Source organism: Saccopteryx leptura, chromosome 7, assembly GCF_036850995.1.
Source record: "Saccopteryx leptura isolate mSacLep1 chromosome 7, mSacLep1_pri_phased_curated, whole genome shotgun sequence".
NCBI lineage: Eukaryota > Metazoa > Chordata > Mammalia > Chiroptera > Emballonuridae > Saccopteryx > Saccopteryx leptura.
In genome coordinates, this window is record NC_089509.1 from 18,355,752 (window position 1) to 18,373,697 (window position 17,946).

At 39.1% G+C, this 17,946-nt stretch overlaps 1 protein-coding gene across 1 annotated transcript in view; it reads right to left on the reverse strand.

Moving 5' to 3' along the window:
* The window catches only part of ZRANB3 (zinc finger RANBP2-type containing 3), a 227,014-nt gene that overhangs the window by 45,650 nt on the left and 163,418 nt on the right, over nt 1–17,946 (reverse strand). The window contains exons 9-12 of the mRNA XM_066346300.1: nt 11,487–11,606; nt 9,040–9,159; nt 4,245–4,424; nt 2,957–3,109 (exon numbers count right to left, since the gene is read on the reverse strand). Coding sequence (XP_066202397.1) covers nt 2,957–3,109; nt 4,245–4,424; nt 9,040–9,159; nt 11,487–11,606 — 573 coding nt within the window. The remainder of the gene's footprint in view (nt 1–2,956; nt 3,110–4,244; nt 4,425–9,039; nt 9,160–11,486; nt 11,607–17,946) is intronic.

Consider the following 17,946-nt stretch of genomic DNA (forward strand, 5'->3'; position numbering starts at 1 on the left):
ATACATTTTAGGATCTAGATCAATTCACTGAGGGCCAATTTGCCAAAAGCCCATATGTTAAAAGGGAATTCACCTGAAATCCAATTCACCGAAGACCAAGTTTATTGGTCTTCTAAAAATCATTCACAGACGTCACAGTATTTTGAATGTGATGGGTGGCAGGCTTAAGAAGACTAGGAGGAGCTAGGAATCCAAGGTCCTTCAGCCTCTGGACTCAGGTGTCCTTTCTTGGCCCTGCAGGCGCACTCTCTGCTCCTCTGTCCCCTCCCCTTGGAGCCCCTAGTGTCCCCTTCTCTAGGACATTGTGTTTTCATTTATTTTACTGAACACATACACACACACACATAGTTAATCACTTTTGAAGAAGAGAAAATCTAGGAAACATTAAGATGCAAACTAATAAAAATAGCTACTTATAGGGGATAAATAGAAACAAAAATAGGGATGAGAGTCAGAATCTATGAATGTACTTTTTTTTTTTTTTAATTTCTTTTTGTTACAGTTAATGGCATCCATTGTTTTGGGTTTTTTTTGTATTTTTCTGAAGCTGGAAACGGGATAGACAGTCAGACAGACTCCTGCATGTGCCCGATCTGGATCCACCCGGCACGCCCACCAGGGGGCGACGCTCTGCCCACCAGGGGGCGATGCTCTGCCCCTCCGGGGCTCGCTCTGCCGCAACCAGAGCCACTCTAGCGCCTGGGGCAGAGGCCAAGGAGCCATCCCCAGTGCCCGGGCCATCTTTGCTCCAATGGAGCCTCGGCTGAGGGAGGGGAAGAGAGAGACAGAGAGGAAGGAGAGGGGGAGGGGTGGAGAAGCAGATGGGCGCTTCTCCTGTGTGCCCTGGCCGGGAATCGAACCCGGGACTTCTGCACGCCAGGCCGACGCTCTACCACTGAGCCAACCGGCCAGGGCCTGAATGTACTTTTTATATATAGTTTTGACTTTTGAAGTAATATTTTAAATATCCAAAAAATTCAAATCCTACAATTAAACACACACAGAAACAAATGAATCTAAAGGCCTGTCAAATTGATAAGATACCCACATAGAAAAAAGAAAACAATTCAAGTAACTTTTGGACAAAAGATCATGACTATATGCCTTTAGTAGAACATATTTAAAACATCTAAAAAATCTTGAATTTTAATTAGCTGTTGGTAGTAAGTGGTATTAGTGTAGTAATTTAAAAAGCACTTACATGTATGGAAGGATAGAACAAATGAGTAAATATGTTGACGATATTAGAAACCAGTTATTACTGTTGGATACATAAATATAAATATCTATATTTGTATAGATGTATGGAGCAGAAGGTGAAGGAGAACTTGGTGGTGCTGAGCTTGAATTGAAGGCATTTGTACAAACTTTTTACTTAATGCCCACATATATACAGATATAAAATTATATAATACATATTTACCTCTCCATACAAAACTGTTTCTGTGTGTATAAATGGCTCTGTATGTTAAAAATACTACAGAAGCAATGACTTCTCAGAAGAGTAAAAAAACAATCCTAATTTCTAAAGCTCGTTTGCCAGTAGAGAGATCCTTAAAAAAATGTCCAGTCCTAGATCTGGGGCAAAAAAAATACATGGTGAATCCGGAATATACTGCTTGTCAGAAAGAAAAAGAACTCAGAAAATCATATCAACTTATGAAGGAAAAAAAAAAAAGCCTGACCTGTGGTGGCGCAGTGGATAAACTGTCGACTTGGAATGCTGAGGTCAATGATTTGATACCCTGGGCTTGCTTGGTCAAGGCACATATGGGAATTCATGCTTCCTGTTCCTCCTCCTGTTCTATCCCTCTCCCTCTCTCTCTCTCTCTCTCTTGCTCTATGTCTCTCCCCTGTCTCTCTAAAAATGAATAAATAAAAATCTAAAAAAAATTAAATTAAATTAAAAAAAGAAAAAAAGCTTTCACTACTCAGATTTTTTTTTAAGTAAAGGATTATAACACATTAGATAATAGTTACAGAATTTCCAAGTTTAGTGATTTATTTATTTATTTTTTTTGTGTGGCAGAGGCAGAGTGAATCAGAGAGAGGGACAGATAGAGACAGACAGACAGGAAGGGAGAGAGATGAGAAACATCAATTCTTCGTTGCGGTTCCTTAGTTGTTCATTGATTGATTTCTCATATGTGCCTTGACCGTGGGGCTATAGTAGACCGAGTGACCCCTTGCTCGAGCCAGTGACCTTGGGTCCAAGCTGGTGAGCCTTGCTCAAACCCGATGAGCCCGCGTTCAAGCTGGCGACCTCAGGGTCTTGAACCTGGGTCCTCCACATCCCAGTTCGATGTTCTGTCCATGGCACCACCACCTGGTCAGGCAAGTTTAGTGATATTTTTAAAATGAGAAGTAAAGTTCCTCTTTACAGAAAAATGCCAGCCAATAAATATGGCAACAGTGATGGAATTAAAAACCCACTATTTTAGTAAGGCAGGGCTTCTTTTTCTTTTTATTGGCTATTTAGAACTTCTCTGATGCTTACATTCTGTGCTTGTTTTTTTGTTGGCTTCTTTCTGCTTTACTAATTGAATTGTATAAATTCTTTATATACCTTAGATATTGTAATGCAAATATCCTTACTGGGTCTGTAACTTGTTTATGTTATTTTGTGCCAAATTTAATACATCTTTTCCTACCGTCAGTGTCATAAAGATAGCCAGCCTCCTATGTTGTCTTCTGAAGTTGGGTTCTATTTAGCTTATTTTTCCAAGGAGCTGAACAGGAGGTGCTGCTATGTAACTGTACTGTTGGAAGATATAAGCTACTGCAGGCAGCTTCCTCCATCAATGCTATCTTTTGGTTCTAAGAGGACTTTCAGCTTTACGTGGAGGCTGCTTCCAAAAGTATGAATAATCAAGGATTGCTATTTAAAACAATATACAATCAAGTTATAGTTTCAGCATATTAAAAAACTAGAAAAGAGTAAGTTATATAATCTTACACGAGTGAACAAAATTTCATTCTTGAGCTCTTCAGAACTTTCATTTGGAGTCCAAACTTCAGCGAACTGCAGGAAATCCCACTTTTCCTTATCACCTTCCTCAGCCTGAAGTCGTTCCTTCCTACCATTCAATGTGTTCCCAGTAACCTGAGCCTGTAGGATGGAAAAGCATATAAATTTTATAACATTCACCTCACAGCTGATATTTTCTAAGCAATAACTTTTGATTTTGTATTTGAATCATAAGTCATCCATTAAAGAAAGCATATTAATTCAACATACTGTGGATTGTAGTAATATAATTATTCAAAATTATAACCAAATTACCAAGTCAATGATTCCTATTCTTATGAGAAAAAGGTCTAACTAGAGAAATTATTCTATTTGCTTTTCTCATAAACCTTTTATTCTAATATTTATAAACTTTGAAAGTGAACCTACATATGACTGGCCATTTTGAATGTTTACACTCGTGCTTGAAAACTGTCCTGTAATCCTTAGTTAAATCCTTTCTATAAACATCCTTCAGTATTGGGTGAAGAAGATACAGCACAGAGGACAGAGCAAGCCATGTCCCTCCTACTTTTTCTAGAGTCCGGGTACAGGGTGTCCTCTATCCAATATTAGCTCTGAATTCAAGAATCCTTCTGAGAAAGGGTTCTTTCTTACTAATGAAGAAGTCTTGGTTCTTGAAAGCATTATGGCTCCTTGCTAGCTAACCCTTTCCCCTAGCCTCTAAAATGGTAGAAGAAGGTAGAAGAAGGGCTTGAAATAGGAATACATGTAAATTCATAACTCTCTCTTATTACAGAGGCTAGCAGGCATGGTACAACTCACTGAAGCCTTTTCTGAACTTGGTCTCTATTAACATCAATACGTAAGTATTCTTTGCCTGAAAAAACTAAAACTCAGCCTCTTTTTTTTTTTTTATAGAGAGAGAGAGAGCCAGAGAGAGGGATAGACAGGGACAGACAGACAGGAACGGAGAGATGAGAAGCATCAATCATTAGTTTTTCGTTGCATGTTGCAACACCTTAATTGTTCATTGACTGCTTTCTCATATGTGCCTTGACCGCGGGCCTTCAGCAGACCGAGTAACCCCTTGCTTGAGCCAGCGAGCTTGGGCTCAAGCTGGTGTCCTCGGAGTCTCGAACCTGGGTTTTCTGCATCCCAGTCTGATGCTCTATCCACTGCGCTACCGCCCGGTCAGGCTAAAACTCAGCCTCTTAACTCATATGGGCTATGGATAATAAATAAGTTGGTAACCTGGTTTAAATTCAAGCTTTACCTTGCGATTCAACATTCCCCACATAAGGGTGTCTAGAGTCCCATTCGCAATGAGGTAGTGAATAGTCACAGAACTGCACTGTCCAATTCGGTGAGCACGGTCTTCTGCTTGTTTTATATGTCCAGGGTCCCAGTACAACTCAGCAAATACAATATGAGTTGCTGCAGTAAATGTCAAACCCTTTAAAAAATAAAGTGAAAAATATGAGATGTAAATAAACCGAGACTATAATATTGAGCCATGTATAGTAGTCTTTCTGAACATGTTAAATGGACAAGAGAATGCTGAAGGATTTTAAAACAAATCTGTCTTTCATACTAAGTCAAATGAAGAAAACATAACTTGTGAAAGGCAAATGAAGACTGCCTACTGCAAGACAGGTGAACTATAAAACACATTAAAAATGTATTTCAAAATGTCAAAAGTCAGTTTGACGGATAAACAAACAAAATCACTTTATCTTCTGATGAAGACTGGATTCACATTACCACTGGAAAGTCTAATAAAATACATTAGAAATGAAAATATAATTTCTAACACATGTATCCATAGCAACTAGGCAGATGAGCAATGGCATCCTCTATCCATTTAATTCACATTGCTGTTTTATAAAGCAAGAAAATCATGTCTCCAGTCATACTGTTCTCTTCCTATGAAATTTCTTACGTTGCATTCCAAAGGCCCTGAAGTTTACCGGTTGGTATCTTAATATACATAATACAATTCCATTTTTCATCAGTTTGCAATAGTGAAACATTAGAACTATTAACTAAGTTTTGTTTTATAATCAATATATGAAATAAGCAAATCTCCTCAACATTAAATGAGTACAAACACCTGAGAGTGAAGTTGGCAGGCTGAGTGAAATGTAAGCACGCTTGGTCATGGCCACACATACGTGGTGGAGAGAAATCCCCACCACCCTCAAGAGTATCTAATCCATGCTATTGTTCACATGCACTGGAACTTCTGAGTAGTAACTTTTGTTGTGGCTGCTGTGTTGTTATTTTAACTTAATTTTTTTTTTTTTTACAGAGACAGAGAGTGAGTCAGAGAGAGGGATAGATAGGGTCAGACAGACAGGAACGAAGAGAGATGAGAAGCATCAATCATCAGTTTTTCGTTGCCGTTGCAACACCTTAGTTGTTCATTGATTGCTTTCTCATATGTGCCTTGACCAGGGGGCTACAGCAGACTGAGTAACCTTGCTCAAGCCAGCGACCTTGGGTCCAAGCTGGTGAGCTTTGCTCAAACCACATGAGCCTGCCTGGTCAGGCTTAACTTAAAATATTTTTCTATCACATAACGTCATACTAGTATTTTTTAAACAGTGGTACTACTACTCAAGCTGAAAAAGTCACCAAGGATCAATCAAATCACTTTGGAACAGAAGTTATAAATAATAAAAACATAGAGAGAGCCTGACCAGACAGTAGCGTAGTGGATAGAGCATAGGACTGGGATGCAGAGGACCCAGGTTCGAGACCCCAAGGTTGCCAGCTTGAGCACAGGCTCATCTGGCTTGAGCAAAAAGCTCACCAGCTTGGACCCAAGGTCGCTGGCTCGAGCAAGGAGTTACTCGGTCTGCTGAAGGCCCCAGGTTCATCTCTCTCCATTCCTATCTGTCTGTCCCTATCTATCCCTCTCTCTGACTCTTCTCTCTCTGTCCCTGTAAAAAAAACAAAACACAACAGAGAGAGAGCCAAAACAACCACCTGCTAAACTGCGCTGCTATTTAGGACAGGAAATGCCACAAAATATAAGATAAGACTGAACAATATGAATTTGTATTTAGAGAGGGACACCCTTAAGCATGTAAAAAGAAGTATATGAAGGGAAAATCTGCTCGCAAGAGCAACATCACTCTAAGAACACTACTGAACTAGAATAGGAGATTAACAATCCCCAAGAACAAAGCTCTTTCTCCTTTCCTTTATTCCTGTGAAGATACTTGTGTGCAATGAGGATAAGTTTTGAATTAGGCAAGGTCTTTAAGAAGACAGCCTCAGAAAAAATGTGGGTGCCCTGTGCGATTTCCATTTCCAAGTCTTCTGTCAGACCACTCCTCAACTCTGCTGCCTGGCTCCGCCTCCACTTCTTCTCCCATACTCTAAATAGTTCACTTCTAATTTTAAGCTCTTTTTGATGATATTTTCTGTGTCTGGAATATCCTAACAGATATAAAATTCAGATTATTGGAAGTTTAATCTGACATGAGGGAAGTGTTGAGACAACTCTCCTTTTGCTTAGAATTCCTGGTGAGTTCTAGAACCATGCAAAATTGTATGTACATGTGTATAACTTCTCAGGGAGAGTCCCTAAATATACAATTTTATATACATATATTGATTTGCTGGGTAAAAACAAGTCTTTGGCTCTGGTTCAGATTTGAGTCCATAGAAGATGCCAGATATGGCATATACCAGGTGGGCACACAGCAGTGTGCTCAGTGACTTTTGCCTATGTTAAATATCCTGACTTAGATATTTACATCAAAATAGTTATCTTTAAAAAATTAGAAGTGTATACAAAGAAATATATAAAAAAGATGTTTACTATAGTGTTGGTTTTAATGGCAAATATTCAAAACAATCTGAATATCCAAAAACTGGAGATAAATTATGATTCAATTCTAATTAGAGTTTGAAGCAGCCAACTAAAGATCATGTTTTTATATAATATTTAATATCCTAAAGAATTGGTTTCTGGCCTGACCAGGTGGTGGCGCAGTGGATAGAGCGTTGGACTGGGATGCAGAGGACCCAGGTTCGTGACCCTGAGGTCGCCAGCTTGAGCGTGGGCTCATCTGGTTTGAGCAAGAGCCCACCAGCTTGAATCCAAGGTCGCTGGCTCCAGCAAGGGGTTACTCAGTCTGCTGAAGGCCCGCAGTCAAGGCACATATGAGAAAGCAATCAATGAACAACTAAGGTGTTGCAACGCGCAATGAAAAACTAATGATTGATGCTTTTCATCTCTCTCCGTTCCTGTCTGTCTGTCCCTGTCTATCCCTCTCTGACTCACTCTGACTCTGTAAAAAAAAAAAAAAAAATTGGTTTCTGTATAATATGAAATGAAAAATGGACAAAATTAGTTTACAGTACTAATTTTGTTTTAAGAGTCTACATAAATGTACAAAAAAACTAGAAAGAAATATAATCTTTTGTTATTTTATTTTGGGGATATACTGGACAATTTTGATTTTGTTTATATTCTTCTGTCTTCAAATTTTTTCTCCACGAATATAATTAAACAGTAAAGTTGTTTTAAAAATAAAAATTACTTAGAAATATCCACTGTTAAACACATTGTTTCTGGTAATGAAGCAAAAATTAAGATAGGAATACAAAGAAGAGTTCTGTTTGAATTCCATCTTTATATTGTTAAAATACAAAAAGGATCACTAAGATATGAACAGTCAAAACACAACTTGGGTTTACAACAACTTCTTGGGAAGAGCTGGGTAATTAACACTGAGGTAGTTCTGAAGTTAAACTAAGAGACTACACACACATGGGAGGTACACCAGGTATTTTTTAATTAACATTTTATTAACTTTATAGGCATGCATTTTGTTTTATATCAGAGGGAGATCTTTTTTCTCAGAATCATTAATTTTCTTTTCACTATGGTCTATTACAGGGTGCTTTAATGATGTATCTTTGTCTGTTTAAGAGTCTGTAGAATTGTGTCTATGAACTTGACTTCAAGATTATAGGTTACTAACTGTAAACAATGAAATAAACCTTTCAGCATTAAGAAAAAACTTTCAGGATATTAAAAATTTCAGAATAGTAGGGAAGAAGTACAGAAGGAAGAATGAGTCTTTCATAGTGTGGCAGAAACTGTTACTGCCTTCTCCAGTATAGTCTTTCCTTATTTCTTTGCATTGTAACACCTGGAATAAAGGCTACTTTCCCTAGGTTGCCATGAAGTTAGTTATGGCCCGGGGGCTGACTGTGGGACGATGAGATGCAGCATGCCTTTCTCCAGTCAGCTGTCTGGACTGCAGATATGCCGGGGAACTCTAGCAGCCTTCTTCGAAAGAGACACCTGCTAGGAGTGGGGAAGCAGAAAGCCAGGAGGAGCCTAAGTCCTAAGGGCTTTGAGGAACCATCGTGCTAGCCTTGGATGTCTACATGAGAGAATAATACTGTAAGTGTTCAAGTCTTTCTTAAGTTGGGTTTTCATTTACTTGCAGCCAAATGTAATTCTAAGGGACAAACCAGGGGCACTCCATAAAAAGTTCTCAGACAGAAGAGTTCTTATTCCTCAGGACATCCTGCCTCACAGGCTCTGATAAAAATGTCCAAGTCAGGTAAGTGCTATAAGAAAGAGATGAGAAAATTCTATGCGATTTCAAAGGAAGGAAAAACAGTCGTGAAAAAGTATTACAATTAAATGAACTAGAAAATGCCTTCCTTGAAGATTTCGGAAGATTTAAGTCAAGTGTTGAGGTCTCCTTCTATTATACTTTTTATATATATATATATATTTTATTTATTGATTTTTAGAGAGAGGGGAGAGAGAGAGAGAAGGGGGAGGAGCAGGAAGCATCAACTCCCATATGTGCCTTGACCAGGAAAGTCCAAGGTTTCGAACCGGCAACCTCAGTGTTCCAGGTCGACGCTTTATCCCACTGCGCCACCACAGGTCAGGCCTATTATACTTTTTAGCACTCTCCAAAATGGAATGATTATTGAGAATATCCCTATCAAATATAGTTATAACTATGGTTAATGGCCTTCTTATTATCTCAGAGGCATTTCATTGTCAAGTTGAGGCAGAAATGTCTTACCTGACCAGCAGCCTGAATGCTTAGGATAGCCACACGAGTCTCAGGATCCTTTTGAAATTGATTAACCAGATGTATTCTTTCTGAAGATGGAACACTTCCATCTATCCTAACGTAACGAGTCTAGCATTAACAAAGGAAATGGCAAAATTAGTACAAGCCCCTATGTACCCATGTTATTTTATATACTTTAACAGCTTTTTTTATGTTCACATAATAAAATAGAAACTGGTTAAGATGACAAGTTGGTAAATATTATACAAGAAGAATCTTAAATAAATTTCTTAATAGCTTCTGATAACAATTTTATATTTTTTAGCCTTTTAAGCTACTTGATGGTAGGAGCCATGTCAATTTATTTTCATACCATCATTGCCAAGTGCAATGCCTTGTTCATAACAGGAGTTGTATAAATTGTGACTGAATTAAGCTAATGCTGTCTCGGTAAAATTCTATGTAAACTGATATGCCAAATTAATGATGAAGCAGAATAACTTTCGAGTTATAGGATCACTAACTCCTAAGTAAAATTAAATCACACAGTCAAGAAAGGAAAATGAGGATTGTGTCCATGTATTAGAAATTCATGAAAGGTAGTACATTTATTCTGAAATATCCCAATATTACAGGAAAAATATCATATTTATTGTACCATTTTAGCTCTCTTTTCTCACATTATTAAACCTAAAAATAAAAATGTGTTGTGGTCATCTCCATTGAGGTGGGAATCAGGACACATTTTTTTTAAAAAGTAGGAAAACATTAAGTGCTAAGTTGAACAGTGCTATGTTTTAAGAATAATTTGAGTTGAGAAAAGGGAGCAATCAGTGTGTGTTAAAATAGGTAAAACAAAACAACCACCCAACTTACTAGTCAACTTTTCAAAACTAGTGTAAACCCTGAATTTCAAATAATCTCATTTATATATGTACTTTTATGAAAAACAGTCTTAAATAGTTGAGACAGAAATATTCACTCTAATAAGAAATAAGATAGTTAAGTTAATCATTAAATAGAATGTCCCTTATTAACTTTCTCTGTCTTCACAAAACAGATATAAATTGACCAGTGATCCATTTAATATCCATTAAGGGAGATTAAGAAATCTCCTGAGGGCCTGTCTAAAGAGAACACATTGTCAGCCACTGGAGTGAGAATAATTCACCTCCAACACCATGACTACCCACATTTTTAGCTCTAAGTGCTTCTAACTGGGATTCTAAATACATCAGTAAAGCAGAATTGGGAAAAAGAGACAGACTGCTATTCTTGGAATAGATTGCAGTAGTATCAAGGTATAATGGAGTCAGAATTAGAAAGTATTATGAATCTAATATTATTGCCCAATTATTTAAAATTTATTTCTAATTAACTTCCTCAGAAGGCGTTTTATTGACACTCTAAGACAATCAAGGGAGAGAGTACCTTTTAATGTACAACACTTTATTATATTACATAAATCTTTCAATAAAGGAAATGCCAGTATTATCTTTTTGATAATGTCATAAACCTATTTAGTCAGTGCTTTAAAAACATATACTGTACAAAGTAATAAAAAAAGATGGCTTTATTCCTCCATTAAAAAAAAATCTACCTACACGGACAAGAGATTCTGCTGCTACATGTATATTTCACTCACACAATTTGTCAGGGAATTTCTTCTGGCTGCTTCTGAGCCTCTCTAGAAGGCCTCTCCCATGAGGAGGGATGATAGGTTTAAACTTTGAAAGGAAAAACGGAAGATGCCGTCACTGACAGAACTGTTGGGAGATAAAGGGGACCTGAGACAGTGCAGTGAGGCCCGCAGCAGGCTTGTTGGAGCTCACCTGGTAGATTACCTGGGCCATATGTTATGAATTCACTTACACTAAATTTTTTTTATTGGTGTCTTTTGTGGGGGTGGGGGGAGAGAAAAACATTTGCATGTGCCTTGACTAGGCAAGCCCAGGGTTTCAAACAGGCAACTTCAGTGTTCCAGGTTGACACTCTATCAGGTCAAGCTACACTAAATCTTAATAATCATAGCATAGAGTATGCTGCCTGGAGTTTAAAAGATATGGCTATACCTAGGCACAAAAATCAGTTGAATTCATTCTGTTTTCTCGACATCACCCACATTCCAGAGGTGCATATCGGGTAAACAAAAAATGTAACTTTTAACTGTCTATATCAATCACAAATGGCAAATCCACTAACAAAAACAAAATTCATATTATAGCCTATCAAAGGCAGTGTATTTTAATCAATTCAGATAATTTGATTAGTGGAAAATTATAAGACTGGTATAAAAGATTAACAGGATACCATCAACACAATAGTACCATTAAAAAAAAAAGTTTAATAATAATTTATATACCATTATGTAAAGCAGGCAAAACTCAAGACAATTGATGTTTAGTATATTAAAAATCTGCATCCTAAAAGTACTTTATAGACAAACAGTAACATACCTTGTTTTCTATAACTGCTTCTGTGCAAGCTTGGAGCATGGTTAAATGGTGAGCAAATACCAGAAACTTAAGTGCATTGTTTTGAAGCATCATCTTAATATAATCCTTTACAGCACCTGCCTAAATATTAAAAGTTAAACTTTATTCTTATTAATGTCATAAAGATGTTTATTAAAAATCATTTTACTGTCTTTTAATAAATCAAGAAAATCTCAAAACATCAGTAAGTTTCTATGAACTTTTAACCCGTTTTCTAAGCATCCTATGGAAGTAGAAGCTCACATATAATAACAAGTGGGAGAAAAGGGACACGAGGGGGAAAAAACTGAGAAAACAATAACAATGCAAGAATTAAAAGGGAAAAAAGAGATGAGAGTTTTAGTGTAAAGTAGAGACTTAAGTAGACTATGACCACCCTGGCCGGTTGGCTCAGCGGTAGAGCGTCGGCCTGGCATGCAGGGGACCCGGGTTCGATTCCCAGCCAGGGCACATAGGAGAAGCGCCCATTTGCTTCTCTACCCCCCCCCTCTTCCTCTCTGTCTCTCTCTTCCCCTCCCGCAGCCAAGGCTCCATTGGAGCAATAGATGGCCCGGGTGCTGGGGATGGCTCCTTGGCCTCTGCCCCAGGCGCTAGAGTGGCTCTGGTCACGGCAGAGCGACACCCCTGGTGAGCGTGCCGGGTGGATCCCGGTCGGGCGTATGCGGGAGTCTGTCTGACTGTCTCTCCCCGTTTCCAGCTTCAGAAAAATACAAAAAAAATAAAATAAATAAATAAATAAATAAGTAGACTATGACCAAGAAGAGGTTGGTGGTTTTGTTTAGAAGGCAATTTTCAAAAACGGCTAAGTAAATAGAATTAGGAAAGGTAAGAAATAAGATTAATAGCATTATTTTAAAAAGAGAAGACTAGCCTGACCAGGCGGTGGCGCAGTGGATAGAGCGTCGGACTGGGATGCGGAGGACTCAGGTTCGAGACCCCGAGGTCGCCAGTTTGAGCATAGGCTCATCTGGTTTGAGCAAAAGCCCACCAGCTTGAACCCAATGTCGCTGGCTCCAGCAAGGGGTTACTCGATCTGCTGAAGGCCCGCGGTCAAGGCACATATGAGAAAGCAATCAATGAACAACTAAGGTGTTGCAACGCGCAATGAAAAACTAATGATTGATGCTTCTCATCTCTCTCTGTTCCTGTCTGTCCCTGTCTATGACTCACTGTCTCAGTAAAAAATAAATAAAATTAAAAAAAAAAAGAGAGAGAGAGAGAGAGAAGACTAAAAAAGAATAACAAAGCTGGGACTGAAGCTTAGTGATTAAGAAAAGTTAGTTTATTCATTTTTTTTAAGTTAACAAATTTAAGTTGATTTAAAAATAGGGCATTTTAAAGAGAAATGGAAAATGAGGGGGTTTAGTTCATATCCAAGATAGAGAAGGTCATAGAAAAGGTGGGAGTGATAAGATTAAGAGTAACAGAAGTTAGCCTGACCAGGAGGTGGTACAGTGGATAGAGTGTTGGACTGGGTCCAGGTTCAAAACCCCAAGGTCACTGGGTTTAGTGCTGGCTCATAGACATGATCCCATGGTCGCTGGCTTGAGCCCAAGGTCATTGGCTTGAGCAAGGGGTCACTCGCTCTGCTGCAGGCCCCGCCTCCCGCCATCAAGGTACATATAAGAACAAAATCAATAAACTACTAAGGTGCCACAACAAAGAATTGATGCTTCTCATCTCTCTCTCTTCCTGTGTGTCTGTCCCTCTCTCTGTCTCTATCACAAAAAAAAAAAAAAAAAAAAAAAGATTAACATAAGTTAAATGAGAAATGAGGAGAGACATAGAAACTGTAGGGTAGAAAAAAAACTTTTTAAAGTACAGATTGAATAGGATTTTCTTACTTATATTGTGGCCAAGTTACCTATGAAGAGTAAGAAATCAACCTGAAATGAATCAAATAAGACATAAATTTAAAGTAAATGGCATGAATGTGGTTCAGAGGATAAAGAAATAAAGAAAATATCAAATAAAGGGGTAACTGAGCACAGGGAATAAAGAAAGTCCCCTCTGCAGCTGGCCGGTGAACAGCAGTCCCGACTAGAGCTGGTCAAAGGCCACAGGGGCCATTTCTCTTGGTAGGTATAATTAACACACTGCTAATGTTTAAAGATACTAAAAGGAAATTAAACCACTAGGGTATAGTTTGAAGATAAATTATTGAAAATGAGTTGTAGAAGAAAACATATCCATAGTATATTGCATGGTTCAACTGTAAACATTATAACTATGGTTCTAATAATATATGTACATGGTGAATATTGATCGTCAAAATTAGTATAAATTACTATAAAATTAGTAAAAGTATAACTATATCCATCCAGCCAGCCGGCCAGCCAGCCAGCCACCCCATGTATGTACCTGCCTACATACCTATCACTTTGTTGGGAGAATGGGAAAACAGGAGAGATCTGGGTGTGAGGGAGGCAGAGAGGGGTTAAAATGCTAAAATTTTATCTTCCACACTGGAAAGTCAATTGGTGACAGCTAAAATTACAGAGCAAGCATTAATAAAAACCAAGAATCAAGATAAGCATGTAGCTGAGGGATTTAAGGTAAATACTAAAAAGACCAGCTACAAGAGTAGAACGTGAGCCTGACCAAGCAGTGGATACAGCCTGGGACTGGATGCTGAGGGCCCAGATTTGAAGCCCCAAGGTTGCTGGCTTGAGTACAGGGTAGCTGGCTTGAACATGGGATCATAGATATGACCCCAAGGTCCCTGGCTTGAGCCAGGGGTCACTCGCTCTGCAGGAGCCCCCCCCCCCCCCCCCGTCAAGGCACATATGAGAAATCAATCAATGAACAACTAAGGTGCTGCAATGAAGAATTGATGCTTCTCATCTCTCCCTTCCTGTCTGTCTGTCCCTCTCTCTCTCTCTCTCTGTACACACACACACACACACACACACACACACACACACACACACACTGAATAGAAAGTGGTTGCCTTTGGAAAGTGAGGTTAAGGAGCTGTTAGTTTTTGAAATGGCCATTTGTCCTCATTAAACTATAATCCTATGTGGTTTTGGTAATAATAAAAAATATTTCAAACAAGGGCATTTCAAAGTTGATAAATACCTATTAAAAATTTGTGCATATGACTATAAAGTCACAAGACTGGTTTTGCAAGCTACATTTTGTATGTCTAAATTTTCTAAATGATAGAAATTCATCACACAATGAGACTGTAGGCTGTTAAGAACTTTAGCCTTGAATTTCAGTGCCTCAGAAGGTAGAAATGAAACCCTCTCAAAATAAGGAGTTATAAATTCCAGATATGTTGCCATGGTAGCTGAACCACTTCAATAAACTTCATATTTGCCTAAAGAGCTATATTCACTGTGATAAACTTCTCAAAAAAATACATGTCAAGTTGGAGTATTTTTTTTTATTTTTATTTATTGATTTTTAGAGAGAGGGGAAAGAGAGAGAGAGAGAGAGAGAAGGGGGAGGAGCAGGAAGCATCAACTCCCATATGTGCCTTGACCGGGCAAGCCCAAGGTTTCGAACCGGCAACCTCAGTGTCCCAGGTCGACGCTTTATCCCACTGCGCCACCACAGGTCAGGCAAGTTGGAGTATTTTTAAGGTACATTCATTTACTACCCATTGCAAACTATATAATCCTGTTTCCCAGTCTCAGATGCATTCCCTGCCTCTTCCTAAGAAAGCCGTTTGTACCAGAATCCTCTGCTGGTATTACTCCCTCCTGATTACAACCAGGAACTGCTGATGCCAAAAGCTCAAGCCCCCTTCTCCTGACTCCTTCCAATCACTGGTTCAAAAGAGTGTATGGTTACTATTTATTACGGAGTTCAATTATATAATGTGCTACACAGTCTCTTGGGACTAAACTGGTAACTCAGCCATCATTGTGATACTTCCTCCAAAAATGCATATGGAGCACAAAAATAACTATGTAACAAACATTTCAGGATTATTTTAGGGTCTTGGGTTGGAACTGCATAGGTTTGGATTCTAAAACATACAATATACATGCATTTTATTTATTCTGATTTTAATCTGGTTGAAACCCTTGCTGCATTGTCATATTTTAAGTTACGTAAGCAGAAACTTGCTTCCAAACTATCTTAAGTGCATATTACATGGAATGTCAGGTCCAATTAATGATCAGGTTATGCTGGTTCAGGTTTTATAGAGGTTGTAAAAAAAGGCATATATTAATCATTCTATTTTATTTTATTAAAATTGGCATGTTAGCTATGGGTTTGTTAGTCAAAGATCTAACTTAAATAATCAACGAAGACTACCCACTACACCTCATTCAAAGAAATGCAGAAATGAAGAGAATGTGTTGTAAAATTTGTTTCTTAAATTTTTCTCAGTGAATAGGTGCACATCATACTTTTTGAAGTAAAAGTAGTTAAAGAAATAACCTATTCTGCACTGAGGACCTGTTGAAAATTATTTGATTTTAAATTGTCAGCTTTTAACCAAATCAATGAGCGAAAGAAAAGATGAAAAATACATCAAACCTGAGCTACGACAAAGGCTCATTCTTTAACCAAACCTTAGTTCTGCTTCTGAGCCCTCTTCTAGACTAGTCCTTTACCATGGCCTCTGAGTCTGTGCTGTCCTTGCCAGGCCTGCCCAGACCATTCTTAGCAAGAATCTTGTAAGTCAGTTATCAAGAATGCCTGTACTTTTGATACCTGATCAACACTTGATAGCTGATCAAGTACTTCATTGTCCACTTTTCTTTTTTGTATTTTTCTGAAGTGAGAAGTGGGGAGGCAGAGAGACAGGCTCTCACATGCGCCCGACTGGGATCCACCCAGCAAGCCCACCTGGGGGCGATGCTCTGCCCATCCGAGGTGTTGCTCTGTTGCAACCCGAGCCATTCTAGTGCCTAAGGCAGAAGCCATGGAGCCATCCTCAGCGTCCGGGCCAACTTTGCTCCAATGGCGCCTTAGCTGCGGGAGGGGAAGAAAGAGATAGAGAGAAGGGAGAGGGGGAAGGTTGGAGAAGCAGATGATCACTTCTCCTGTGTGCCCTGACCGGGAATCAAACCTGGGACCTCCACATGCCAGGCTGATGCTCTACCACTGAGCCAGCTGGCCAGGGCCTTCATTGTCCACTTTTGATGCTAAGTCCTTAGCCTTCCTTTAGCAAGAATCCTATTTGGTCTCTTTAGCAAGAACTCCCCGCCTGACCAGGTGGTGGCGCAGTGGATAGAGCGTCGGACTGGGATGCGGAAGGAACCAGGTTTGAGACCCCGAGGTTGCCAGCTTGAGCGTGGGCTCATCTGGCTTGAGCAAAGCTCACCAGCTTGGACCCAAGGTCGCTGGCTCAAACAAGGGGTTACTCGGTCTGCTGAAGGCCCATGGTCAAGGCACATATGAAAAAGCAATCAATGAAAAACTAACGTGTTGCAATGAAAAACTGATGATTGATGCTTCTCATCTCTCTGCATTCCTGTTTGTCTGTCCCTATCTATCCCTCTCTCTCTGTCCCTGTAAAAAAAAAAAAAAAGAAAGAATCCCCCTATGCTAGATGTCCACTTAGTAATTTTCCATCCACCACACCCCTTATCTGGCTAGTTGGCTATAAATCCCCACTTCTCCTTGTATTCAGAGTTGAGCGAGCTCTCTCCTCAACTGCTATAGAGTTGATTTCTAAGCAATGATCTTAAATAAAGTCTTTCTTACCAAGTGTAATAATAATTTTTTCTTTAACCACTATAAATTCTAGCTAAAGGAATATGAGCCCAGAAGAACTTCTCTAAATTCTGAAGCCTTATGGCCCAGGCTAAATGGCAGTTTTGTTTAGATACCTGGTGGCCACATGCTTTAAGAAAAGCTCTTCAAGCCCTTCTCAATCAGTAAGAGGTAAAAGCAAGCCTAGCTCCTTCATTCCCCCTGCAAGTGATTCCGGGCTTCAAAAATATTTCTCAGTGACAACAGGACTATTAGGTAAGCGTTTTCCTAGTTCAGAAGTGAGAAGCGGGGAGGCAGAGAGACCGGCTCTCGCATGAGCCCGACCGGGCCTGCACATGATACAGGTACTGCAGCGGTCACCTATGGGTTACTGTGGGAGCCACTGAGGACAAGTGGTGAACAAGACAGAGTAGAAAGACAGAAGAACCTAGGTTCTAAAAAGAATAGCTTTATTGAGATACAATTCAAAAGGCATAAAATTCACCCATCTAAAGTGTACAATTCATTTGATTTTTAGTATATTCAAGAATTGTGCATCCACTGCCACAATTTTAGAATACTTTCATTACCCCAAAACAAATCCTTTACCTCTTAGCTATCATCTCCCCATCCAGGTCCCTGCATCGCTTGTAGCTCTGAGAAAACACTAATCTACTTTGTCTCTGTGGTGTGGACTATTTTGGACATTTCATATGGAAGGAATCATCTAATAGGTGATCTTTTGCGACTGGTTTCTTTTCTT